We start from the raw sequence: 25,864 nt of genomic DNA on the forward strand, positions 1-25,864 counted from the left end.
CGGAGCCAGCCGCGGCTGATCGTGTCCCTTAACAACAGTGCTGGGGTGCAGGAAACTTTCAGTATTTGTTTTTTCGGCTGTCGTAAGTCCCATAATAATTCTGCGGTAGACACAGGAAGCAATGTGCGTCTGGTTCGAAGGATCTTTAATTTTCAGGAATTCGCAGCCAATTAAATGAATTGACTTTGATCCAGTTCCCTTTTAAAGGCAAAAGCCATGTCATCTTTATTGGGAGCTGACTGCGTTAAGTGGGAGGGTTTACAAGATAAGAAGAAAAGACTGTCTCTGCCATAAGGACTTTTCATAATTGAAATGGGGAACATCAGACGGGCTGACAGAGAATAATAAGAGCACATATGCGCATGGGCACATGATTCTAAAAATAGGACCCTGTCTGTGGCAGGTTCTAATAGTCACCGGGAAGGGAGGGAAGGTGGATTACTCAGGAGGGACTTGTGCTTGGCTTAGGCAGGAAAAGGTAAAAGATAGCAGTTATGTTCTCAATTAGGTTTGGCCCCAAGTTAATTGAAGTAAAGACTTTAATATCCAATTCCTTCGCTGTGCTGAGGCATCGTGCTGGGAAGAGACACAGAGTCATATGGGAAGAGCTCAGTGTTAATGAAGGATTTAGGGAGAATGAGAAAAAAAGGAGGGTTTGGATTTTTCAGAGTTGAAAAAGGATCATCTTTCCTGCTACCTCCTGGCCTTTTACACTGCCACCAATCCCTGGATCATTGCCCCCTCGGGTTTTCAACTCAGGGAAGATCAATAAGCAGAGCTCTGCTTCTTAACATATTTTGGGTACAGCTGGTTAAAGAACCGGGATTAGAAAATGAATCGAACAAAGTAGGATTATCTTCAACGGTAGGATGCTGAGCTGTGTTTGCCAATTTCTACTTAAGCGGTCGAGACAAGGCATCCTTGCATGGAGTTTAGACATCCCTCCCTAGCAGCCTCTGTGTTCAAGGAGAGGTTGTGGAACAAGTCTGGCAGCTCTCAGCCTGCGCCCTTGTAAACAACAGATGTTCAGAACTACTGTGTTCCGGGGGTAGGGGCGGGGGTTTCTGTTGGTGCTTGAAATTCTTTGAATTTACAGGCAGCATCTTGAGGATTTAGCAAAAGGAGGAAGTCAGACGGACTTGATTCCACGGCATACAGGTGGAAATGATTCCCGAGACAGTTCCTTTGGAAAACAGAGCCCACGCTCCTGAGAAGACTCTGACAGAGAGCCGGGGAAGCCAGGCTGGCAGGCCCCATAAAGAAGGATTCGGCTTCCTAGGTGTATTGACTTTCTGTACTCCTCCCCGCCCTTCTTCTTACATAGATGCTCAACTGGTCAGCCCCCTCCTTGCTTCTGTTTTGCCTGGTCATGGGTGGGAACGTGTGCCCTTCCCAGCCACAGAGCCCCATGTACACACACATACAGACATTCAGGTGGGCGTGCCACAGAGACTTTTCCATTAGCACCTCCGGAGGCCGTTTGGGTTCTCGGAACATGCGGATTACATGGTATTGTTAGGGCCTTTGTCTTGGCTGCTAACTTTATTCATGTACATTTTCAGTGTTGGTTTTGCCAGGTCTCCGCACTGGAAAGTGAGTGAGGGTAATGTTCCTTGTAGAGAATTCAGCTAGACATCTTTTCTCCCCACCCCATTCCCAGCCCTGAAACACACATACTGAGTTTCCGGCTAGGCTTTAGGACACCTTCTTTATGGCATAGTTCAGGGAAGCCACAAGGAAAAAAGATACATAATACATCTTTCTCTCTCTCTTTCTTTCTTTCTTTCTTCCTTTCTTTCTTTCTTAGTAAGATCTGTGTGGGGGGCTTGAACTCATGAACCCAAGATCAAAAGTTCACCCTCCACCGGCTGAGCTAGCCAGGCGCCCATATAATACATCTTAGGTAGGCTTTCTTGGTTCCAAATTAGAGAAGACTTTAGAAACATTCTCACCTTTAACCAAATGGAAAAAGCAATTTATCAGGTCTGGGCCAGTTTTCAAGTCACTCTCATCAGTAAGTATTGGCTTGAAAATCTTTGATAAGCTCCTTATTATGTTGGGGGCTTAAGAACATCCTTGTGCTTTTCTTTCTTCTGGAAAACAAGTCCACTCCTGGCCCTTTTGTTCATTAACACAGAAAGTTTTGGCGAACACCAGTCATGGTAAGTGAGGTTCACCTGTACATTTCAACAACATTTTTTCAGCGCTTAGTCTATACCAAGGGCGAATTAAATCCACACAGAAGAATAAGCCACTGTTCTCATGGAGGTTCCCATTTAATGTGAAATATATTAAGGTTGTGTGTGTGTGTGTTCTGAGAAGGTGCAGAGTTCAAGGTTGAGGAATCAGCACTGTTGAGTGACCCTTTCAGTCACCCGTATTATATGTGATTCAGTCATAACACTTGGCTTCATCTTCATCCTCAGCCCTGACCGATGGGTTCTGGCAGGTACCTGGGGTCCCAGAGCGGTGTAGAACCCAGCTTCTGCCCTCAGGAGGCTCATTGTCTCATGTGGAAGACAGGAGGTTTATATGAAAAAAAGATAACACAAAGTCACATATATTTAGTGCCAAAGGCAAGATGGAGAAAGGGTTTCTTTTCACTTTTCTCCAAAATGGGATCTTTATAAACATTGTTTTTGGTATCATTTTAGATTTACAGAAAAGTGGCAGGAATGGCAGGAGAATTTCTGTCATTTACCAGATTGTCCGGAAATGTTAGCATATTACTGCATTTGCTTTCTACTTCTTTTTTTCTCCAGACACAGCTCATGCACGTGCATGTTTTTTTCCTGAAACGCTTGAGCATAATTTGTAGACACGATGCCCCTTGACCTCCGTATACTCCAGTATATAGTCACTTAAAGTAAGGTTGTACTATGACATAAGGACCAGTACAGTGACCAAAATCAGGGTATAAATATTGATAGAATAATATTGTATAATCCACAGATATTCAGGTTTACCATTTGTTCCCCCAGTTTTCTTTTTGGCCAAAGAGATTATGCATTTCATTCAGTTGGCTTGTCTCTTTAGTTTCCTTTGATGTGGAATGGTTTCCAGGTCTTTCATTGTAGTTCATGCCCTTGCTATTTCTGGGGAGCATTCAGCTCAGTTATTTTATAGAATGTCTCTTAATTTGGTGTCTCTGATACTGTCTGGTATTTCTTTATGATTATCTTTAGGTTATGTGCTTTGGGCAGAAATACCATGGGAGCGATGTTTTATTCTCAGTACCTAATATCAAGAGTCATTGGCTGATGATCCCACTACTGGTGATGTTAACTTTGATCATTTGCTTAGAGTGGTGTCTGCCGGATTTCTCTACCATAAAGTTATTCTAGTTTATGCTTTGTAATTAATGCATTTTGGAGAGATACTTTGAGACCATGTAAATATCATGTTGCTTTTCAAAACTTCCCCTTATCAGTTGTAGCATGCGGTGATGACTCTTGCTTGAATCAATTATTATGATGATGGTCACCAAACAGTAATTATCCTAGTTTCCATATCATTTTTTTCTACATTTATCAGTGGGGATTCTACTGTAAGGAAGAACTTCTCCATCCCCCCCCAGATATTTGTCTAGCTATTTCTGTATATCAATTTAGACTCATGGATTCTGCTTTTATTCAATAGGTTATAATCCTGTTTTTAAAAAACAAGGTTTTATTTATTTGAGAGAGTGACTGAGAGAGCAGGAAAGGAGGCTGGGGAGGGGAGGCAGAAGCGGATCCCCAGCTGAGCAGGGGGCTCAGCCAGGGACTCCAGGATGATGACTGGAGCCAAAGGCAGATGCTTATCTGACTGAGCCATCCAGGTGCCCCTAGCAGGTTTTCACGTCGTCCTTTACTGTCTTTATTTATTTTAATATTCATTCCAGGCTGGTTCCTGTATCCTTTTGACATGTTCCCACCGTTCAGCTTTCTGGCCCAAAGTGATGTTCTAGCCTCATCTTGTCCTTCCTTGCTTCACTTCAGGAACCCTTTCTTCCAGGAGCCCTGGATCCTGTTCATGGCGAATGGTATTTAGAAACCGTGGATGCTAGATGTGTTCCTTGTTACTAAACTCCTACTGTTTGTGGTCCCTCTTGGCAGACAGAGGCAGTTTAACGGGTATGTGTGTGCACACATGCACATACCCACACACTTCTCTGGGTTATGTCTCTATCTATGGACTTATCTCTATTAAAGCCATAAGTCTCATCCATATCTTCCAATTCTAATCCAGCTCCACATGTTTTAGTCTATTTTCTCCCTTTCCACATCTATAACCCTGTTCTCTGAACAGTGAGAAATCTGGCACCCATTATCTGTAATGTGTGTATCTAATTGCCCAGTCCTAATATATCCACAAAATCGTTTCAGAACCGCTAACCAATGCCTCTGAAGGAGAAGATGACTAACTAGAATTTAATACTGCTTTAGAGGGTTTTGTTTGTCTGTTTATTTCCAGCCTTAAGGACCAAAACACGGAGTTCAAAAAGTTGAGTGCTAATTCCTTCTCTTCCAACCTCCAGACCTTTGGTGTGATTTTAGTAGTTATTTGAAATACCATTTGGTTTATTTCTTTCTGCTTGTATTTTATTTTTTTCCCCTTCCGAATGAGGTCTTGATGGACATTTATCACCGCCCAATCTTTTCTCTCAAGTTGAGACTGAGCAGCCGTGTGAGAAGTAAGAGACCTGCTTTTCCATAGATGTACTTAGGGCATTGTCGGAAGTCAGTGCCGGGGCCTTAGACCGGACACTGGGCAGACCCTGAGGACCATCCTGAGGTCATTTCCCCCTCACTGCTGGGCCCATTGTGACTGTGGGAAAGCCACCAGATGGCTTAATGACCCTCGCCACTTTATCTCAATTCCCGCTGCTGTTCTCCATGAGCACCTTTCTCGTGTCTAGGAATCAAAAGTCCAGCTCTCATTGCAGGTCTAGGCTGACTGTGAAGTCCTTTACCAGCAACTCATGTAATATGCTTGACAAAGTACCTTGAATGATCTTCGTCTGGTCCCTCAGAGGTGAGGCTGCAGGGTACTGCTCAGTGACATCCAGACTTGCGGAATTTGGGGCCCTGTTGCTGGCCTGTTTGCTGGTGCCCTGTTCTGACTCCCCCTCTGTTTCTTCTCTTTGGCATTCTGTGCTCAGATGCACAGAAAAAGTTCTTTTGCGTCAATTCCGACCTGGCCATTGTCTCCTCTCTGCCTGGGGATGGCTTCCAGATCCCCCTTCCTTTGCCCCATGTAACTCTTCACACTTATCCTACTCCTCTCCTTCCTCCAGACACATAAAACATGGTCAGTGCTGCTGATTCCAGCTGTTCTGAATCTTGTCTGCAGCTTAAGTTCAAAAACAGATGGACCCAAAGCATCCTCGATGCTGTGCCAGTTTCCACCGCAGGAAAACAAGTTACTGAAAAGTATCAGGAAATTTAAGATAGTTTTGAAGTTTGATTCTCTCTTCTTAATAGTCCTCCCTGCCCGACTTCGCCATCTTTCCTGACCCTTCTCCACATCACAGGTGCCGCATCGGACAAGGGCTGGCTTCTAAAACCTTTGCTCCCAATTTCACCCTCACTTTGTGCGGCTCAGTCAGCCATTAGCATGAGACCATGTAGGGCATCAAGCTGGGCTGTTGCTCCTTTTCTCATGGTCTTTGCCTCTTCTGAATCTCCCATCCAGGGCTGAAGAATTTCTGTCCTTTTGGGCATAGGGAGAAGATGAGGCTGGGTCTCTGTGTTTATAAATGTGTGTGCATTTACTGGTCAAAAAAGTCACTAGTTTGGGAATAACCATGTTCTTCTGCTGACGTTACCAGTAGGGATGCAGAAAGGCGCCAGTCCCACAGCCGACCCTTGCAGTGCTAGGGACAGGGAGCACGTTCCTTGGGGGAACACTGATGTTGTGACCACGCGACTGCTCTCCTCATTCTTGCCATTTGCTAATAGCTTTCTCCCAGTGTTCTGAGGGACACTGTTGATCTTCAACATTTCTAGTCACCCTGAATCTGAGAGAAAGAGAATCAACATGGTGAGGCCACTTCTCTTACCTTAGGCAGATACTAGCAGTCATTTACCGAGCTTGCAGAGAAAGTAACTGAGACAGTCCGGAAATTATCAGGTGCGCACTGTGACCAGAGGACTAGGCTGCTATCAGGAGTATCTTCAAGAGAAGTCCTTAAGGCTGGAGCTTCTCAAAGTTTAGGGACCAATGACTCATACCTTATGGTGTGTGTGTGCATAACACCTCCTCCCTCCCTCCTTCTCTCCTTCCTTTGGAGAATACTTGGAAGAGAATTCTTAGTTTCTCCAAAAGGATCTGGGGTAAGTAATCACCCCCCAAAAGATTTTATAAAAATATTTTGTAGTACAAGCTGGAATGCACACATGTATAGACATTTCACGGTGTATTTTTAATTAACCGAGAACAGCATTTTTTATAAAACAATCCCTATACGTCTTTGCTCTGTGTGTTGTACGCTGCTATTTTCTGCTTGGTTCTGTGTTATTATGTCCCACTGTTTTCTCTTTCATTTTTTAAGAAATGCTGGGTGGTAACCTGCTAAATTGATTTATTAATCCTACTAATGGGTTGTATCCCAGTTTAAAAAACATTGCTTTAAGAGCATTGGTTCTTAACATTTTGGTGTGTATGATATTCCCTGGGGTGTGTATTTAAAATGCAGATTCCGGGGCGCCTGGGTGGCTCAGTGGGTTAAGCCGCTGCCTTTGGCTCAGGTCATGATCTCAGCGCCCTGGGATTGAGTCCCGCATTGGGCTCTCTGCTCAGCAGGGAGCCTGCTTCCCTCTCTCTCTCTCTGCCTGCTTCTCCGTCTACTTGAGATTTCTCTCTGTCAAATAAATAAATAAAATCTTTAAAAAAATAATAATAAAGTAAAATGCAGATTCCTGGGGTGCCTGTCTCGCTCAGTCGGAGTGTGTAACTATTGATCTCGGGGTTATGAGTTCGAGCCCCATGTTGAGTGTAGAGATTATTTAAATAAATAAAACTTTCAATAAAATAAAATGCAGATTCCTGAGCATCACCCCTAGTAAAGCAGAAACTCTGGCAGAAGAGCACAGGAAACCGTACTTTAAAAAAAAGCACCACAGGTGATTCTGATGCACAGTGATTTGGGGTCCTGAGGACTCACTCTTAGAGAAGCTGTGCTCAGACTTGGGAGCCTGGCTGCTCAAGGCTCCAGGCCCCATGCGCCTTGGAGACGGCAGATACTAGTGGCTCTCATCTGAATCCACACTGAGAATCTCGCCATGAATCGTTCCCTCTTGGATCTTGATTGCCCTGCGTAGTTCCCCAGTTCTAAGAACTGCTTTGACCCTGGTGGAAGCAGAGAAGGAGTTAACTCGAGGCCACAGAGCAGAGAGGGAAGGAACTCCAGGGTCATTTTACAGAGCGGCCAGGGTGTGGCCCGGGGCTTCAGTAGGTGCCCAGAGCCAGTCCCAAATTAGAATGGGGTGGGATTCAAAACTGCTTTTCCTAGTCACTTGCCTTTCATGTGTAACCACATGCAGCGTGTCAACATGCTTTCCGGCGCCGTCAGGCACCAGCAGTTTTGCTCCCTCCGGGTTCACGGACCCTTGGTATTCCGGTTATGTGCTGTCTCGGAATAGCTCTGTGCTCTGGGGCTCGGGCAGCTGAGCATTGTCCATTAACTCTTTCCAGCACCAGGAATCCACAGGTTTAGTGGAAATAGAGCAAATGCCACTATGAAATGAGAAAATGATGGCTATTCAGGAGAACTGAGTTCTCGCCCTGTTCCATTATTGGAGCCTCAGTTTCCTCGTTTAGAAAATGATGTTAGGTCTAGACTCTAGACCATCTAGAAAGTCTCTTCTAGATCTGAAGCTCCGTGATGTTACTTTTCGTACCCTCTGGCTTTTCTTTCTGCACCTGAACAAGTCTTTCTTCTCAATTCTCTTCTAGGTTGGACATAGGAGAGTCACTGAGTTGGGAAGTTTCCAGAGAAGCAGGATGATAAGTTAATAACAACAGAATGTATTTTTTCTTTAGTGTGCGCCAATGAAGTATCAAATTGATAAAGCCAAGTTCATTGCAAACTTGGGTATTAAGGCCTGGGAGTTTTGAGACATCTTTGTCTTTTCAGACATGACTTAGCCACTTTGTTTTGTGGGTGTGAACCCATTGCATGGACTGTCAAGTGATAATAATTAATAGTTATAACAGTGATAATAAACAATGACAATACTGATTCGTAGGAGTAGAGCGCTTTAGTGTTTGTGAGCTTTTTTTAATGGGCATCACCTTGTTTGACTTGATCTTTATAATAGCCATGTGAGTTAGGCAGGGCGGGTCTGCTGTCCCCATTTATTCAGTTAAGTGGCTAAAGAAATGTTGAGGTCCGGAGTGCTTCTGTGGCTGATGCACGATTACCCTGCTCTAGCAAGTGGCAGAGTAAGACTAGACTCCAGGTCAGAGACATGGTTCAAGGTCTTTGTAGAGTGTACCATCTCTCTGGGATGGGATACTGTCGTTCATCCGTATTAATTATAGACCTGTAGAACTCAGTCACCTGCTAACTGGAAATTGACCAGGGCATCTCTTACGCCACCCCAACCTGTAAAATTTTTCCAGAATAGTATCGGCCTGGTTAATAATATGCTGTCACTTAGAGCGCACAGCCAGTGGGCGTGCAGACTCAGTCACTCAGTGACCGCCCAGATACATGGGACAGTGGTTGTTTGGCACGATTGATGGAGGTGGGCAGTACTAACTATTCATTAAATGAGCTGTTTTACTGTGCTCAACATTTGCAAGATTTTTGTGACTGTGGCATCTGTCATTAGTCAGTGCTAATTAGGTACCTGCCCATTTCTTGGTGATAGATGTTCATTGACTATTCCAAAATACACCCTGTCCTCAAGGGCATTCCTTCCAGTCAGGCAAGATAAATACCAAAACAACACATGAGAGGGGCACCTGGGTGGTTCAGCTGATTAAATGTCTGCCTTCGGTTCGGGTCATGATCCCGGCGTCCTGGGATCGAGTCCCATGTCCGGGGAGCCCGCTTCTCCCTCTGCCTCTGCCTCTCTCTCTCTGTCTTTCATGAATAAAGACATAAGAGCTTAAAAACAAAACAAAACAAAACAAAACATGGGAACTGAGAGCGATGCATGTGGCTGATCTGATGACTATTTAGACTTTAGTTTGTTTAGCTCTGTAGTTTCAGAGAATCAAGTGCTACTTCTTTATTCCTCCTTCTTCATTGTTGTCGTGAGCCACGGAAGGGAGCTCATGACCCCATTCACAGGTATGCAGGAGGGGGAGGTCTGGAACTTAGGGATACCCTTTTTTCCTAGGTAGCCTGTTGGTACTTGGCATGCTTTGGCCAAGGCGGGAGTTACTGGCTGTAGGTCAAGGTTCTCCGCTTGTGACTGGTGCCGGGGAAATGCCTGCTCCCAAGGTAGTGGTTACTGCTTTGAAAATAAGTGTGTGGATTTTGGGGTGACATCATTCCAGTTTGGCACAGACAGGTATTCTGTGGAATGAACTAGTAGGGAGGGGTGAGCCAGGCTGTCTGTCTCGTCATCTCCCAAGATTTCATTCATTCAAAAAATCTGTTAACACATCTGCGTGTATTTTTTTTTTCGTATGTTTGTCTTGTGCTGTAATTACTTATGGGGTTTCTGGTGACATCTTAATTAACTAGAGAAGAAAAAACTAAAGATATACTTATAGAGTTATTCACAGATCATTCTATGGAATTATTATATAAGAGATATGTGTTAACTGTATTATAGATGGTCATAAAATCTTTTTAAACGGCGCCTGAGTGGCTCAGTTGGTTAAGCATCTGCCTTCGGCTCAGGTCATGATCCCAGAGTCCTGGGATAGAGCCCCATGTCAGGCTTCCTGCTCTGCAGGAGCTTGCTTCTCCCTCTCCCTGCCACTCCCCGTTCTTGTACACTCTCTCTCTCTGCGTCAAATAAATAAATAAAATCTTTAAAAAAACTTTTTAAACTGAGAAACATATTTTTGTTCCTTGCACATCGGTCATACTTTTGTTATATCTTTTGCTTTTGCCGTGATGTTTTATTTTAAGTGAGTTAGCTCACACCTTTTGATATGATCACAGCCTATTTTGGGGGACTTTCAGGATGGAAATGTGATACATAAATGAATTTCTAGGCCTTTGGGTTTGTGGATTACATGGGGGGTGGGGTGCATAGTGTTTGTTCTCTAGTATTTAGAGAATGCCCAGAGGATGCAGAGGGAATTTACTAGCTCTTTGTTTATACCTCCCTACAGTTCTGAGAACGCTAGTGGCAAGACAGTATAAACAAAGGGAAGGTCCCAGGTCTGCAGAAGCCCTGGAAGGCTGCTGGGCAGGCAGATCTACATCAGCGAAACCAGGGTTCCACAATGGGTCAGTGTGTACACGAGCATCAAGACTAGGAAAAAAAAAAAAAAAAAAGACTAGGATAATATGTGGGTTGTGGCTCGTGGAAGGTTCAGGAGCAAGAAGACCACGTGTTAGATCCAGGAGATTCTGTAAATGTAGGAGAAGCTGGTCAGAAACAAGAACGTTGCTCCCGTTATCTCTAGTTTCCCACGATAGTGCCTGGCAGCTGGTAGGTATTCAATCAGTATTTGTTGAATGAATGAAATAAGAAGACTTTAGAGAAAGGACCTGACAGTAAGATGTCAGAAATCTAGGCAAGAAACCTGAATGACAGAGATTTAAATCTTGTGTAGACACCCTCCATTGCTGCCGGGTATGGTCTCATGGGGTCTGCAGAGCTGTCTTGAGTGATTAAAGGAATCTCCAGCCTCCCTCTCCCTGCCGTGAGCACGGGCTGGGGTGGGGATGGTTGAAGGGAAAGCAAGGTGTCTTGCCTGTCATAAATTGATGGAGACATCTCCAGTTAGGGGCTGCGATGGCTTAGATTTGAGAACCCCTCCCAGTCCTCTGACCTAACTCAGGGGGAACGTTGGTCCTGCAATCATTCAGGAAATAGTTATTAAGATGTCAGACACGATGCCAGTTCTCAACTTCAAAGCAGACTCTTAAGTTCTCAGCTCGTGGACATGCCATGATCCCAGGGGTGTGGCTGGGCTCAGTGGAAGTAATCCAGAGCCACAAGAATTCCATTTCCATACAGTGCTTCCCCCAAACCTGATTATAGGGGACAATTGAGACTATTTTGAGGAAGGTGGGTACACCACTGCTTGAATCCTTTCTAATCATCTGTCTAGGCTCCCGAAGACAATTTGTGGCATGAACTTGTCCCTGAAAATGTGAAAGCTGGTTTCTCAATACATAAAATATACATTTTTGCCTTTGGCCCTTTTTCTGTCTCAGAGCTCTCCTACTCTGATCCCACTGCTGGCAAAGCTGAAGCGGAGCTGTGATAAGCCTCCAGAAGTGTGACTGCCCCCTCCCTCCCTGCCTGCTGTCTTTGAAAGATGCCTCCAGGCTGCCACCGCACTCCTGGGTCGTACAACCAGCGGCCACCATTACAAGGAGAATCTTTTTCAAGTCGCTTCCCACCTTGGTGATTTTTTTTTTTTTTTCTCTCCCCTCCTTCTTTTAACATCTTCCCCAGCAAATCCCATCCATCCTCTGGCTTATCTGGGTCAGCAAGGGTCTGATTTTATGCATGGCGCTGTCAAACCATAAATCCGCCACAGCTTTCCCTCTCCATCCAGCCCGTCTGCTTCTGTCAGCATCAGCAAAATGCATAATAGAGAAAATAAGCCAGAAAGGCTAATAACATTCATCTGAATAAAATAATCTCTTTGGCTGCCTCAGTTCATTTCATTTTAATCAAGGTGCCAGGAGGGAATTTAGGCTTAAAAATCGGACTCCCTGCTTGTCACGAGTTCCCTGTCCAACTGTCACTAAATGATCCCTTTTATTAAGTAGGTACCTTTTTTTTTTTTTTTTTGGTCTTTTTATATCCTCTTCTTAGTTGGCTGCTTAAGAACATATATCGTATGTATTTAACTCATTTTGGGTTTCGTCACTCATCACATATGTGTCTATTTTCGAATGTGAGGAATGCTGTTTTTCTTAGATAGATTGATATTTGCCATCCTCGTGGACAGAGTGGCACATTTGATAGGAATTCCAAGAAAGAGAGGCTCAGATGAAGTTGAAGCATCTTGGGCTCTGGTGATCTGAGCTCCCTTTGGCTTCCTTCCTGTCTCCTGCAGCACACAGTTCCCCATGTGGAATGCAGGACTGATTGTTCCACCCTGGTCCTCAGGGGAAGGACAGTGGAAGATTAAAGTCTGCTCTCCTGTTGGTATCTCTCACACGTCTTCCCAGAGACGTACAGCTGCTTGGTTAATTGCCGATTGCTGCTGTCTTATCCCCACCGTTCTCGGCCAAGGGCTGTGCAATTGCAGCAGGCTGCGCTCTTGGCCCTGACCCAGGGCCGGGTGAGGAGCCTGTTGGAAATTGACGAAAGCCGATCCCAGTTTGTTTGGAAATTAAAATAATAATATTTCTTCACATTTGTTCGGTGCTTTACTGTTGATGTAATTCTTGTGCATTCGGCATCTCATTTTAACTGCACAACAGCCCCATAGGTGGGTGGGCCGGGGGCCATTGGCCCAAAAGGAAACGTACCTCTGTAGAATTAGTGAAGAAGCTCCAGCCCTCTGGTAATGCCAAGCTCGTGTCACGCGTCCCATCTGCAGAGCTGGGAGCACAGCAGTTCTTCCTTAAATGGCACCTTTGGCCAGAAGGCCTCCTGGGATTTTACAGTGAGGCTGGGCAGATCTCTAAGGAGTGAGACGGTACACCGACAGGGCGCGTGTCCATTTTATGGGGGCGACAACTGAAACGGAACAGAGGGGATACGGCAAAAAAGGGAAGTGTAATAAGTGTAATAATAGGGAGGCCAACTTGGACCTTTCTTGAGTTCTCTCTTTACCCGAGATATTGTAGAGAAATCCCTTGGAGCATTTGCTGCTACATTTTCTTGAATTGTCCATGAATAGTCTGAAGTTGAACTAGAAAAACCGGCCTAATGGATTTGAAATGAATGATTCCGCTGTGCAGGTTGATCTTTCAGTGCATTTAGAATGATGATCTCTTCTGTGGTTCTGCGGGGGCATAGCCAGCTTGTGACTTTATGGGCCTCCTCTCCTTCTCTTTTTTTCTTTTTTTTTTGGACTCTAGAGTAATTCCCTCTCAAGTGCCATGTTATGTTTTCTTGATCTGCCTCCTGAAAAAAAAAATTTAAGTAAGAAAAATACTTCTGGATATTTTGTCTGCTTTTTAGGGATTAGTGTTTGAGGAGGTTTGCAGCTGTTCAGTACATTTCTAAAGGGATGCAGACCCTTTTCTTTAAATGCCCAAGTATTACACAACCTGACTCCAGGGGCAGGGAAAGTAAAGAAGCTATACAAACAAATGATAGATGGAAAAGATATAAAGACAAATTTCAATCTCCTAACCAAACGAAGTTCCCTTGGCTCTGGCAGCCCCATGTAAAATAAGGCTGCAAAGTTGCTGAAGCAGGAAACCACTCTAGCAGAACCTGAATGCGCTCCCTATGAAATCACGTCTCGTTGACTTGCTTATTTTCCAGCCTGAAGTGTGTTTCATCTTTGTTCGTGTTGGCCAGGAAAATTGTTTCTATGGCATGTTTGTGTTCCCCTCCTACTACATGCCCTTCGCCTCTCCCGCTCTGCCGCTGCCCCAAAATAAATACATGCATTAATTAAAACCCCTCAGTTGAAAGGAGGAATATGTCCAAGAAAGCATACAAACTCAAAGAACTTAAAATATTGCCTGAAAAACTTCAGTAATAGTAAAAGAGATAGGGACCCATAGGAGAAGCAAACGACAGAGCTTAATACTATCTTGAAAGGATTTTTTAAAGTAAAAATCGTGCATGGAACCCCCATGTGTGCAGCTGATCCAAAGCAGTGTTTTATTGGTGTAAATCCACTTTTAAAGTGCAGGTTTACGATGTGTATGCCATCACAGGGTCAGTCAGTGGGAGCAACAAAGCTGTGTTCATGACCCCAAAATATTGAAATTGGGATTATAAATCAGAGTTGTAGTTTTATATCAGTTTCAGCATCCAGGTTATTTCTGGTTCTGATTTGGGTTGCCCAGTATCAAGAAAATCCTGATTCACACAGATGCATTATAATCTTGAGATAGTTTTAAATTGGAAAAGGATATTTTTGTTTTGAAGTTGAATCACTAACATTACCTAGCAAGTGTTCCATCCCCCATCATAAATATTATTGGGTAAGCCCGAAAATGCGTAACAAGCAAAAAAAAATTGATAATGATGGGATGGCATTGAGCATTCTCACTACCCAGCCATTGTCTAACCTGAGCCCAGTCTAGGGCCCTGAGCCTTCCATGGCATGTAATTGAACTTGGCCACTGTGTGTCAAATCACGTGCCCTCCTGCACAGCTTTAACTAAGGAGGCACACAGGCTTGAATTAAAAATGAAACCTGCGCAGAGCAACATCCGTTCTACCCAACGGCACAGTTTTCAGAAGTTCAAATACACGCCTCGGTTCCTTATTCCAAAGTTTGCACAGAACAGTGCTTGCCTAGTGGCCGGTGAGACATTGTGATAGCATCAACCGCAGGGAATCTGGATGCCTTACACGTTTCGCTGGGGTTGCTCATTTGAATGGATGTGTCACAGTTGTTTGAAATTGAAATGTGTTCCTCTAATTCTGGGGTTTCTCAGAACACACTTTGAAAACTGCTGCTCACTGAAACCAATCATAGTCACCCCACCACTGGATGGTAGTATATGTGCTAAAAGTATGTTACCACCCTCGAACTTCCTGGATTAATTATAAATATATAATTCTGACTGCATTTACAAATTTATTCGTTTGAAGGCATAAGGCTTTTTATTTGAAAAGATGCCCACTTCTGCCCATTCTTTTTATTAACTCATCTTTGTTTACTCATCCTTTCTTTTGAAGGTCCCCTGGGGATTTATGCTCTGAATCCTCTTCCATGGTATCCGATTGGTTTTGCCTCTCCTCCCTCCACTTGTGATCTGCCTTGTATGTTTGCAGGCTAGCTGGCCCTTTGTTCCTCTCTCTGATGTTCTGCTGTATTACAGGTCTGTCTTTCTCTCTCACACTGCACTATGATACCAGCACTTTTACAACTAAAAGCCCCTAATACTGTACTTTGTTCATTTCAGATACAAACGTTTGCAAACATTTATACATTTGTGAAACTGAGTTGTAGAACCATTGTTACATGTAGGAGCCCTCTAGGGAAAGATCTAATAGAGAACACCAAACCCAGGTCCACGCATAAGCAGACCAAGCAGTCATCAAGCTCAGATCTTGTGAGATCTGCTCTTTTAAAAAAGCAAGTGTAATTGCCTGATCTATTCCATGCTTACTGAGGACATGGATACTTTGCCACCCAACAAAAATGTAAATTTGATTACTTAGGATTTGGTAACTGAAACTGATTTGGAATGCATTAGAAAGTTTTCTTGCACTGGAAACACCAAAGGTCACTGAACGTGTGTGTTCAACTTTGAGTTTAGGATTGTTTCTTATTCACTTTTTTTGGTTTGTTTTTCAGAGACTAAATATTTTGAAAGGAGTAGATTAATTACATGTCTCTTTCTCTCTCTCTCTCTCTCTCTCTGGGCTAGTGTGTGTGGTGTGTGTGTGTGTGTGTGTGTGTGTGTGTGTGTGTGTTCCCACAGAAATCTTTCAATTTCTCTAGAAAAGTAAGAGGACGTAATACTGCTGAGGCAGTCTGAGCAGAAGTATTTGGGGTTCTGCCTGCAGAGGTGTCATGCCTGGAGCAGAGATGGGGGTCAGGAGAAGAAAGAGAACAGCTTCAGTTTGGACTCTAACATTCATTGGTTTGAAGAAGCTTCTTAGTGCTGGCTAGACAGATATTTGATGTAATGGTCTGGTGCGTTCTGAAGCCAGAGGAAGTGATGAGTTGGGAATTGTCACCTTACTACAGAATTGGAAAAGCCCCTTCTAAAGCTGAATTCCGTGCTCTACAAATCACAGTGGCCTGACAGCTTCCAGCTCTGAATGCAGGCAGTGCTGACTCAAGAACCTAGCCACTGTCCACTCATCTTCCTTTGCATTTAAGAGTCTGACTGTAGGGAGGGAAGGAGGGGAAGAGAAGTGAACAGGTTGTGATTCTTTGCAATGATTAAGACTTTTCTCTACACTTAACAGGACTTGGTTTTGAATTCCAGCTTTGCTACTTTTTAGCTATGTGACCTTGAAGAAGATATTTAATTTTTCTCAGTCAACTTCCCACATCTGCTGAATGTGGTTAATAATAGGCCCTTTACATCAGGTTGTTTTAGGGTTCAAGTTAAGTAATGTGAGTATAGGGCCCGACCATGTGCCAAGTGCATGGTAAGCCCTTGATAAGAAGTGTAACAAACACCCCGTACTTTCAGTTTCTCTTTTTAAAGAAATCCAGCTCGCAGTTGCAGAACTTTCTGGTGCTTAAACCGGTGCTTCGAACTGTGTAGATCACCAGTTGATTCTCTTGGATCACAGTGTTTTCATTACAAATGAACACCCAGGTTTGGCACTTAACTATCTGCTCAGACTGTGAAGTTTTAGGGATACACGGGTTAAGGTATGGTTTGTGCTTGGTTGTATGGGGCAAGACATAATGGGTCAACCAGGGAGCTCAGCACCTCCTTACAGGGGTTCTGTGGGCCTGAGGAGGTTTTAGGGACTTTTTTTTCATAGCATGGGCCTCAAAAGTTGTTGTCCTTACTGAATCCTAATATGAATAATGTGTAGGGATGTGGTCTGTAGTGCTTTCGTGATTTTTGTCTCTAGACCTCTAAGTTTTGTCTCCAAAGCTAGACACAAACCAAATGTCTCAGTGGCTAAGGTTATGGATTTGGAGTCAGCCTAGACCTGTCCTAGTCAGATGACGCAGAGCTGTCTCTCTAGTCCCTGACGCCCTCTTACTGTCTCTGTGACTTCTTACTAGCTATGGGCAAGTGAGAACTCAGAGTTTCAGTTTTCTCATTAGTAAAATGGGGATAACAGTAGTTCTTCTCTTACAGGGAAATGATGAAACTTTTGGGATAATACATATAAAACCTTTACCAAGTTCCTAGAACATAATGGATGCTCAACAGATAATCTTGCTTCTCCTCTTTCTTCTCCTCTTTTCCTCTTCCTCTCTCTTCCCTCCTCTTCTCATGATTCTTACTTTCTCCACTGAGTTTTTAAATAAGAGTAAACTAGAAGTGTAGGCTTCAGGAAAGATACCTGTTTCTGCCTTGGCTTTGATCACTGTGATTTTATGACATGGACTATATTCATAGCTGTTGAACCTGGCTACTCACCAACACTGATTTTTTTTTTTTTTTCTTGCTGTTTCTCTGCAGGAAGGATCAGAATGTTCTCTCTCCTGTCAACTGCTGGAATCTCCTCTTAAACCAGGTGAAGCGGGAGAGCAGGGACCACACCACCCTGAGTGACATCTACCTGAATAATATCATTCCTCGATTTGTCCAAGTCAGCGAGGACTCAGGAAGACTCTTTAAAAAGGTATATAGCTATTTCCGGGCACAGAAATACTTGGGTGGAGCAAATACTACCATCCTGTAAATAAAAGAAAGGCTACTGTTATTGGCCCAGTTAAAAGGCTTTCCATTGGTCATTCCTTACCCGGTCTCGTGGAGAAAAAATACTGACTAGTCATTCTTCTCTTCCTTTCTGAATTGAATTATTAGTAGGCCTGGGAGAGGAACCGTTTGCAAGGTACAACCCCACCCCTGGAAATACAATTCATATTCTGCATGTTTTAGTGATGACAGTGTTTGCTTGATTGATTTCCTTAAGTGATTTGTAAAGGCGTTGAGATTTGGGGACCGTCATTTCAGGTTTTCCTCTTCTAGTTCATGTATACTTGTGTGTTAGATTAGTTTTCTTCCTAAGTGCTCATCTTGGCCAAGGTGAACGCATGAATTTAATTATTCTTATCATGACATGTCTTGGTCTTTGGGTCCCTGAATGCTTTTTGAAGCTCAGTTGTTTTTCACAATTCCTTGGTTGTAAGTTGGAAAGTCTGACCAAGGAAAAAACTCAAAATTAACTGTGGTAATCTTAAGAAACTTATGCAAAATTGACCTTACCTGTTAGTGGTGGAAATCATCTCTGGGAACTAAGGAAACTCTCTTCTAAGCTCTCTCAGCCTGAGCTCTCAATGGAGTCATCGATTCATGACTCTTAGTGACAAATGATGGCAAAAGCCCCAACCATTGTACATAATGTACCATGTCTAACATCCAAGCTCTGATATCCCCCGAAGACATTTCAGAAGGCAAATAATCCTCCCACAAGTTCTAGGTATAACGAGGGTGTGTAGGGCTATTTTGTTGGTTTCAAACAAAGGAAATTCATTGGTTTTCATTGAACAAAATCCAGTGTTGAAATCCGAGGCTGGTAGAGAAAGGACTTCAGTAAATAGGACTGTGGTCAGTCGTAGCTAGTATGCCAATTCCTAACATTAGGAAGTTTTCCAGATTTCAGTAGGTCTGGAATTAGAACCCAGTCTCTTCTGTTTACACGAGAATGTAAAAAGAACTGATTTAGAATATCCCATCAACATAATGCATCTGTGTAGGGGCTTTTCCTGTGTCTTAGAGACAGGATATGAAGAGTAAAAAGCATCTGACAATGAAAAGAAGGAAGAGAAAGAGAGCTCCTCCCGGAGTTCATGGACTATTTTTAGTGGCCTGGCTCTGCTGCGGTTGGGGCCGTACTTCACTTAGGGGTGAAGGTGCATTTCACCATTTCCTCATGGTTTCCAGCATCTGCTCTAGCTTCCTCGTCATTCATCTGAATGATTCTGCAGCACTTGGTGATGTATGGGTGTGGCTAAAAAGAACCACTGTCGCTAAAACTGTACTGAATGCTGGAAATGTGCCAGGGAGTAGATTTCATATGCTCTTTTCACACATACATGCAGGTAACTGTGAGGCGGTATGTGAGTTGGCTTGGCTGTAGTGATCTCTGCACTATGTACACATCTGTATCCAATCGTAATGTTGTACTCCATGGGGCGCCTAGGTAGGTCAGTGGGTTAAGCCTCTGCCCTCGGCTCGGGTCATGATCCCAGGGTCCTGGGATCGAACCCCACATCGGGCTCTCTGCTCAACAGGGCGCCTGCTTAGCTCCCCCACCCCGCCCCCACCGCCTGCTGCTCTGTTTACTTATGATCTCTGTCTGTCAAATAAATAAATAAAATCTTAAAAATAAAATAATGCCATACTCCTTAAATATATAGCTTTTACTAGAAAAAAAAATTAAACCTTTTTAGGTAGAACCTTGACAGTAAGACAGATGCCACTTCAGCTCTTCTCTGTGACCTTGACAGCTACTTCAGTTATCTCTAGAAGGACGGGGCTAACTGATCATTTTCTCCTTCATTTTCTCTGTTCATCTGTGAGGGATGTTCAGCTCTCTCGACCTCACCCAAGCCCCTCCATTCCCTTCCCTCCCAACTTTAGAAGGTTAGAGAGGAGCCACGCTGGAATAGTATTACGGCCCCTCCAGATCTCTGAGAGTGTGCACTGAAGGCAGCCGCTTACCAAAGCCACGGATGCTTCTGCTTCCTCAAGTACCATTCATGTCTCACCAAGAGCCCAAGTGCATGGCTCGTAGAGAAGATATGGGGTCTTTGCCCTCCAGAAGGAGAATTTGCCCGCGAATGATATTCCTAGCTATGGTCTCAAGAGTTGACCTCCATACACTGTGCATTGCTTTGCTGAGGGTGTAGGGAAGAACTTCTCATTTCTCATAGGACTGTTTATATTTTATATTTCCCTGAAGAAAGAGGCACATATCATGGGCTTAGAGCTACTTGCATTTTTACAAACCGAACACAACTAGTAACTAGCGCCCAGATCAAGAAACAGATGATTTCGCTGCCCTAGAAGCTCTGCTCAGGCTTCCTCCCAGTCCTTGGGGCGGGGGAGTTGAGGGGGGTTTGGAGGGGTGGTCCCAACCCCCAAGGATATACAAGTGTCCTGACTTAACAGCAGAGATGGGTTTTACTTGATTTCATACTTTATATAAATAGAACCATACAGTGTGTCCTCTTTTGTGTCTGGTTTCTGTCATTCAACATATGTTTGTGAGACTTACTCATATTGTATATGGTTGGAGCTCATAGGACTTTCTCTTGATCTTTGTAACTTTTCATCAGTTAAATTATAGTTATTATGAGAGATATGCATAGGATTGCTGAATAGCCAATGTTTACCATCCCGCTGCGTGAATAATCTCTTTTCTCTCTCCCCTGGGGTCCATTGTAGTCGGAGTATTCTAAGGTAGAAGCTGGCTTGGCTGATCCCAAGTGTAAATTAATTCTGTTTTGGCTGGAGAGAGCCTTTCTGCTTTCTAGTAATGGACACAGAAGCATTTTGTCTCCATAACTTAATTTTTTTATTCCCTTTTGTTTAAAGTGTGTTTCACATGAAGAATTAGAATCCCACTGGTTAAGATAGAGTAATCAGATAAGAGAACTAAGGAAGGAGCCCGGCCTCGCTGTCAGTTAAGTGAAGCTTCCCAGGGCTTGTGTTGCTGTATCAGAGCAAAGGTCGCTTCCAAATGACCCTTTCTCTTGGGCTCAACTCTGGTAGCGACTCTGAAACCTTGCACATTTATTTCTTTCTATGCCTTAGTTTCTTAAAGTTAAAAAAGTGCTTAACCTATCTGATCTTTATGCTGCCTTCAAAATTTAATATGTTATAATTCTGTGGTGAATTCTGTGATACCCAATATAGGGTATCCTGAGTTGGGGGCTTCCTTCTGGTGGTTGGGTGACCTTTGTTAAATTGGGATAAGGAAACTAGAATCCTCAAGACACAGACAAACAAAAGTGGGTGTGGGTATGGAGAGGGGGCTAGCTAGCTTAGGCAATTAAAGACCAAATTTCTTGAGGAATGAACCATTTTTTTAGATTCTTTTATCTATAATGGCCAGCAACCAAGATATGCCAAACAGGAATCCAAGTGTATAGAATAGTTAAACCTTTTGTTTTACCTGTAAATTTGGTGCCAGCCGCAAAAGGCAAATCCACATTTCTTTGGAGACACAGGTTTTAGGAACGATACCTTTATTTCTGGTTCAGCTATGGACACCTTTGAAAATACACCTGAGCTTTATGTGAATTTGGATCTATTTCTCCCTGGCAAAAGTTATGGGTTTTCCTCCTTTTTACATTCTTTTAAAAAAAACTCTATAAAACTTAATGATTCACTAGCAAAGGTTATGATAACAAAACTCACATTTTTAGAACCCTTATGTGCTAGGTACAGTGCTAAACACTTTATATGCTTAATCTTTACAATAATTCCATGAAGTAGTTGCTATTAATAACCCTATTTTATGAAGGAGGAAACTGAAGCTTAGGGACATTAATCAAAAAAGGAGGTGAGGGGCACCTGGGTGGCTCAGTGGGTTAAGCCGCTGCCTTCAGCTCAGATCATGATCAGGATCCTGGGATCGAGCCTTGCATGGGGCTCTCTGCTTAGCAGGGAGCCTGCTTCCCCCTTTCTCTCTGCCTGCCTCTCTGCCTGCCTCTCTGCCTACTTGTGATCTCTATCTGTCAAATAAATAAATGAAATCTTAAAAAGAAAAAAAAAAGGAGGTGAGGCTAGTAGTTAAATCCATTCATCTCACTCTGGAACCTGAGGTTTCCTCCTACATGCTGTGTTAGGTTAGGACTCTGGTTCTGGTGTGCCGAGTGGAGGGTATTCTGGATTTTCTTACTCTTTTCTGTTGAACCCAGATATTTCACTTAGTTCCAGAATTGACCTCACCTTTTCTCTTACACACAAACCTTCTAAAACTTTGGATGTGTTAAACATCAACGTTGGGTTGTTTCTCTTACCTGGCATCTGGGCGAGGTGCTGGAAGTTGACAGTGAAATAAATAGGACAGCAGGGTTTTCTCCCCAGGGGCAGGATCTCTAGTAAGGGGGAAACAAAGACTCATTAAATGCGAGAACTGGCAAGAAATCTGGCTCACAGCTAACTCAGCTAATTTGGGGATGTCAGGGTGGCTGCACAATTGGCCCGTCTGTACTACTGAACCTCCTTCAGGGATGCTCCTTGCCGGCCCTCTGGCTTGTGGTTATGTCTGCTGGGACATACTTTACATTTTGCATGAAGCCATAGTGGAGATTCCTTTAGCTAAATATAACATCTAGAGAAAGTAACCTCCTGTCCACAGCTTAGAAACAGACCCACTTTGTCTAGGACTCCGGGGGAAATGGAGCCCATTTGGTACTCCTGACATCTCCTTTCACGTAATGAAAGCTCAGTCTGTCTCACCCCTGTTGGAACCGAGGTTTAGGCAAATATTATTGCTGCCACCTTCATTTGTTTAATGCGGTAGCTTCAAAACCAGGAGCCATCCCTGCCAAGTTTGACTTCCAGCTCCACATCGTCTCTGTGAGAGATGTGTTCTACAGAATCTCACCAGGAGGAGAAATCATTTTCCCCACTTTTTCATTTGAACCAAAGTAAACTTGGGTGTGCTTTTTTCCCACAGGGGAGAGGACAATCCTGTTCTCTCTTCTTCCTTTCACTAAGCTGGAACACACAGAAAGTACCTCGGACCTTGCTTTTCAGCTCACTGTTTTTAGCCCTTAGTTGCTCATGCTTTAGCCTTGGAAGCCGGTCAATTCAGATAGTCCCAAGGCTCTCAGTTTGCACTTTTTCTTTCTTTTCTTTTCTTTCTTTTTTTTTTTTTTTAAACAGTATTTCAGTAGAATGTTCTTTTTGTTTTGCCTTTAGTAACCTAAGTTCCATGGTAGAAAGGTTAAATTGAGCAAGTTAGGTCAGATTCCTGGTAGACCAGTAGTTCAGTAGGTCTCATTTTTGCCTGTGTGTGAGAGTCATTGGGGGGAGTTTAAAAAAAAAACAAAAAAAACCCACAACACCTTTGTGACCTTGAAGAGACAGATTTCTTAGTATATAAAAAGCATGAACAGTAAAAGAAAAAAGATAAATTAGACACCATCAATTTTTGGACTTTTGCTCTTACAAAGACACTGTTAAGAAAATGAAAGACAAATCTCAGACTGTGAGAATATATTTGTGTTACACAGAACTCAATAATCAGAAGACAAACTGCCCAAATTTTTAAAAATAGGCAAAAGATTTTTAATAAACACTTCACTGAGAAGATATATAAATGGCCAATAAACACATGAAGAGATGCTCATCATTAATCATTAAGAAAATGCAAATTAAAGCAGTAACAAGTATGCTATATACTCACTAGAATGGTTAGAATTAAAAAGACTGAGAGCAACAAGTGTTAGTAAGGATGGTTGGAATTCTCATATGTTGTTGGTGAGAATATAGAATGGTACAACCACTTTGGAAAATAGTTTGGTAGTTTCTAATAAAGTATATGTACTAACCACGTGACCCAGCAACTCCAGGGATAGGTTACCCAAAGGATATAAAAGTACATATCTTGGGGCGCCTGGGAGGCTCAGTCGGTTAAACGTCTGCCTTTGGCTCAGGTCATGATCTTGGGGTCCTGGGATTGAGCCCCACATTGGGCTCCCTGCTCAGTGGGGAGCCTGCTTCTCCCCTTCTCTTTCTCCCAGTCTCTCATGAATAAATGAATAAAAAATATTTTTTAAAAAAGTATATATATATATATATTTTTTTTTTTTTTTTAAAGATTTTATTTATTTATTTGACAGAGAGAGATGCAGAGAGAGAGGGAGGGAACACAAGTAGGAGGAGAGAGAGAGGGAGAAGCATGCTTCCTGTCAAGCAGGGAAGCCCCATGCAGGGCTTGATCCCAGGACCCTGAGATCATGAGCAGAAAACAGATGCTTAACCGACTGAGCCACCCAGGTGCCCCTAAAAGTATATATCTACACAAAGACTTGTATCTGATTTTTCATAATAGGTTTTGTTGTAGGCTGAGTAATGGTCCCCCTCCCAAAATATCCATGTCCTAATCCCTGGAAACCATGAACTTACCTTGTTCATTTAAAGACTTTACATATACGGCAAATTTGAGGATCTTGTAATAAGGATATTTTTTACTACCTAAGGGTAGTAATGCAATCATGAATGTTCTTATCAGAGGGAGGTACAAGGAAAGTACAGACAAAAGAGAAGAAGGCCATGTGATGGAAGATGAAGAAAGCAGAGTCACAGAGAGAAGGTGGTAGGCCACTGGCTTTGAGGTTGGAGGAAGAGGCCACGAGCCAAGGAATGCAGCTCTAGAAGCGGGAAAATGCAAGGAAATGGATTCTGCCCGAAAGCATCCAGAGGGAACACAGCCCTGTTGACACCTTGGTTTTGTCCCGGTGAAACTGGTTTTGGACTTCTGACTTCTGACCTCCAGAACTATAAGAGATTAGAAATTGAAAATAGAACTACCATATGATCCAGCAATTCCACTTCTGGCGTGTCTATTCAAAGAAAACAAAAACACGAATTCCAAAAGATAGATGCATCCCTATGTTTATTGCAGCATGATTTGCAGTAGCCAAGATATGGAAGCCACGTTAGTGTCCGTCATTGGGTGAATGGATTGAGAAATTGTTTTATGTGTGTGTGTGTATGTGTGTATGTGTGTGTGTGTATCTATATCTATAGATACAGATATAATGGATTATGATTCAGGCATAAAAATGAATGAGATACTGCCACTTGCAACAACATGGGTGGGCCTTGAGGCCATTATGCCAAGTGGAATAAGACAGAGAAAGACAAATACCATGTGATTTTTTTTCTTACAGGTAGAATCAACAAAAACAAAAAACCCTAAGCTTACAGATATAGAGAACAAATTGCTGGTTGCAAGAGGTAGGGGGATGGGGGTGTGGGAGATATGGGTGAAGTGGGTTTTTTTGTTCATTTAGTTTAAGTAAATTGAATGCAAACTAAAGAAATTTTTTTTTTTAAGATTTTATTTATTTTATTTTAGAGAGAGAGAGAGAACAAGAAGGGGGAGGAGCAGGGTAGGGGAGAGGGGGTGGGGGAAAGAATCCCAAGCAGGCTCTGCACTGAGTGTGGAGCCTGAAGTGGAGCTTCATCTCAGCCAACAATCTTGAGGTCATGACCTGAGCTGAAACCAAGAGTCTGATGCTTAAACCGACTGAGCCACCCAGGTGACTGCAAATTTTAAAAAAAAGAGAATAAATTCATGTTGCTTTAAGTCACCAGCTTTGCAGTGCTTTGTTATAACTGCCTTAGGAGATTCATATTGTATTCATCGTAGTCAAAACTGGAAACCACTCAAATAGCCATCAACAGATGAATGGAAAAACATTGTGGTATATACATATATGAATACAACTCAATAATAAGAAGAAAGGAAATGTTGATAGATAAGATAATGTAGACAAACTCCAGAAGCGTTATACTAAATAAAAGAAGCCAGACGTAATGAATACATTCTGTATGATTCTATATAGATGAAATTTTAGGAAAGTTTAGCTGTTGAAAGCAAATCAGTGATTTGCACTGCGGCCAGGGTGGGATAAGGGGTTGACTGCAAAAGGGACACAAGGGAGCTTGAGGGATTGTGGCAATGTCATACAGTCTTAATTATGATGGCGGTTACATGAATGTGTGAATTTGTCAAAGCTTGTACATTTAAAATGTATACATTTTATTTTATGTAAATTAAGCCTCAATAAAGTTGATTTTTTAAAAAAAATTAAAAATAGCATCCTGGGGCAATTGAATCAGAATCCATGGGACAGGGTCTAGGTGATTCTTGCATATGGCCAGGGTTGAGAACCATTGTTGTAGGTATTCTGGTTCCTGTCTTGGGGAAACCCGAGACCACAGAGGACATACATCTGAGTCACAAGAGCCTGTCTTTCT

The 25,864-nt window shown here is 43.0% G+C and overlaps 1 protein-coding gene across 8 annotated transcripts in view; it reads left to right on the forward strand.

Annotated features, from left to right (window-relative positions):
* Window positions 1-25,864, forward strand: part of SRGAP2 (SLIT-ROBO Rho GTPase activating protein 2) — a 236,557-nt gene that overhangs the window by 96,973 nt on the left and 113,720 nt on the right. For 7 of the 8 annotated variants that reach the window (XM_044267770.1, XM_044267772.1, XM_044267771.1 and 4 more), the window contains exon 4: window positions 17,375-17,537. In XM_044267770.1, coding sequence (XP_044123705.1) covers window positions 17,375-17,537 — 163 coding nt within the window. Of the gene's footprint in view, window positions 1-11,381; window positions 11,529-17,374; window positions 17,538-25,864 lie in introns of those variants that run through there. The other variant, XM_044267774.1, reaches the window with a different exon arrangement.

The sequence above is a fragment of the Neovison vison genome, chromosome 10, assembly GCF_020171115.1.
Source record: "Neovison vison isolate M4711 chromosome 10, ASM_NN_V1, whole genome shotgun sequence".
Classification (NCBI taxonomy): domain Eukaryota; kingdom Metazoa; phylum Chordata; class Mammalia; order Carnivora; family Mustelidae; genus Neogale; species Neogale vison.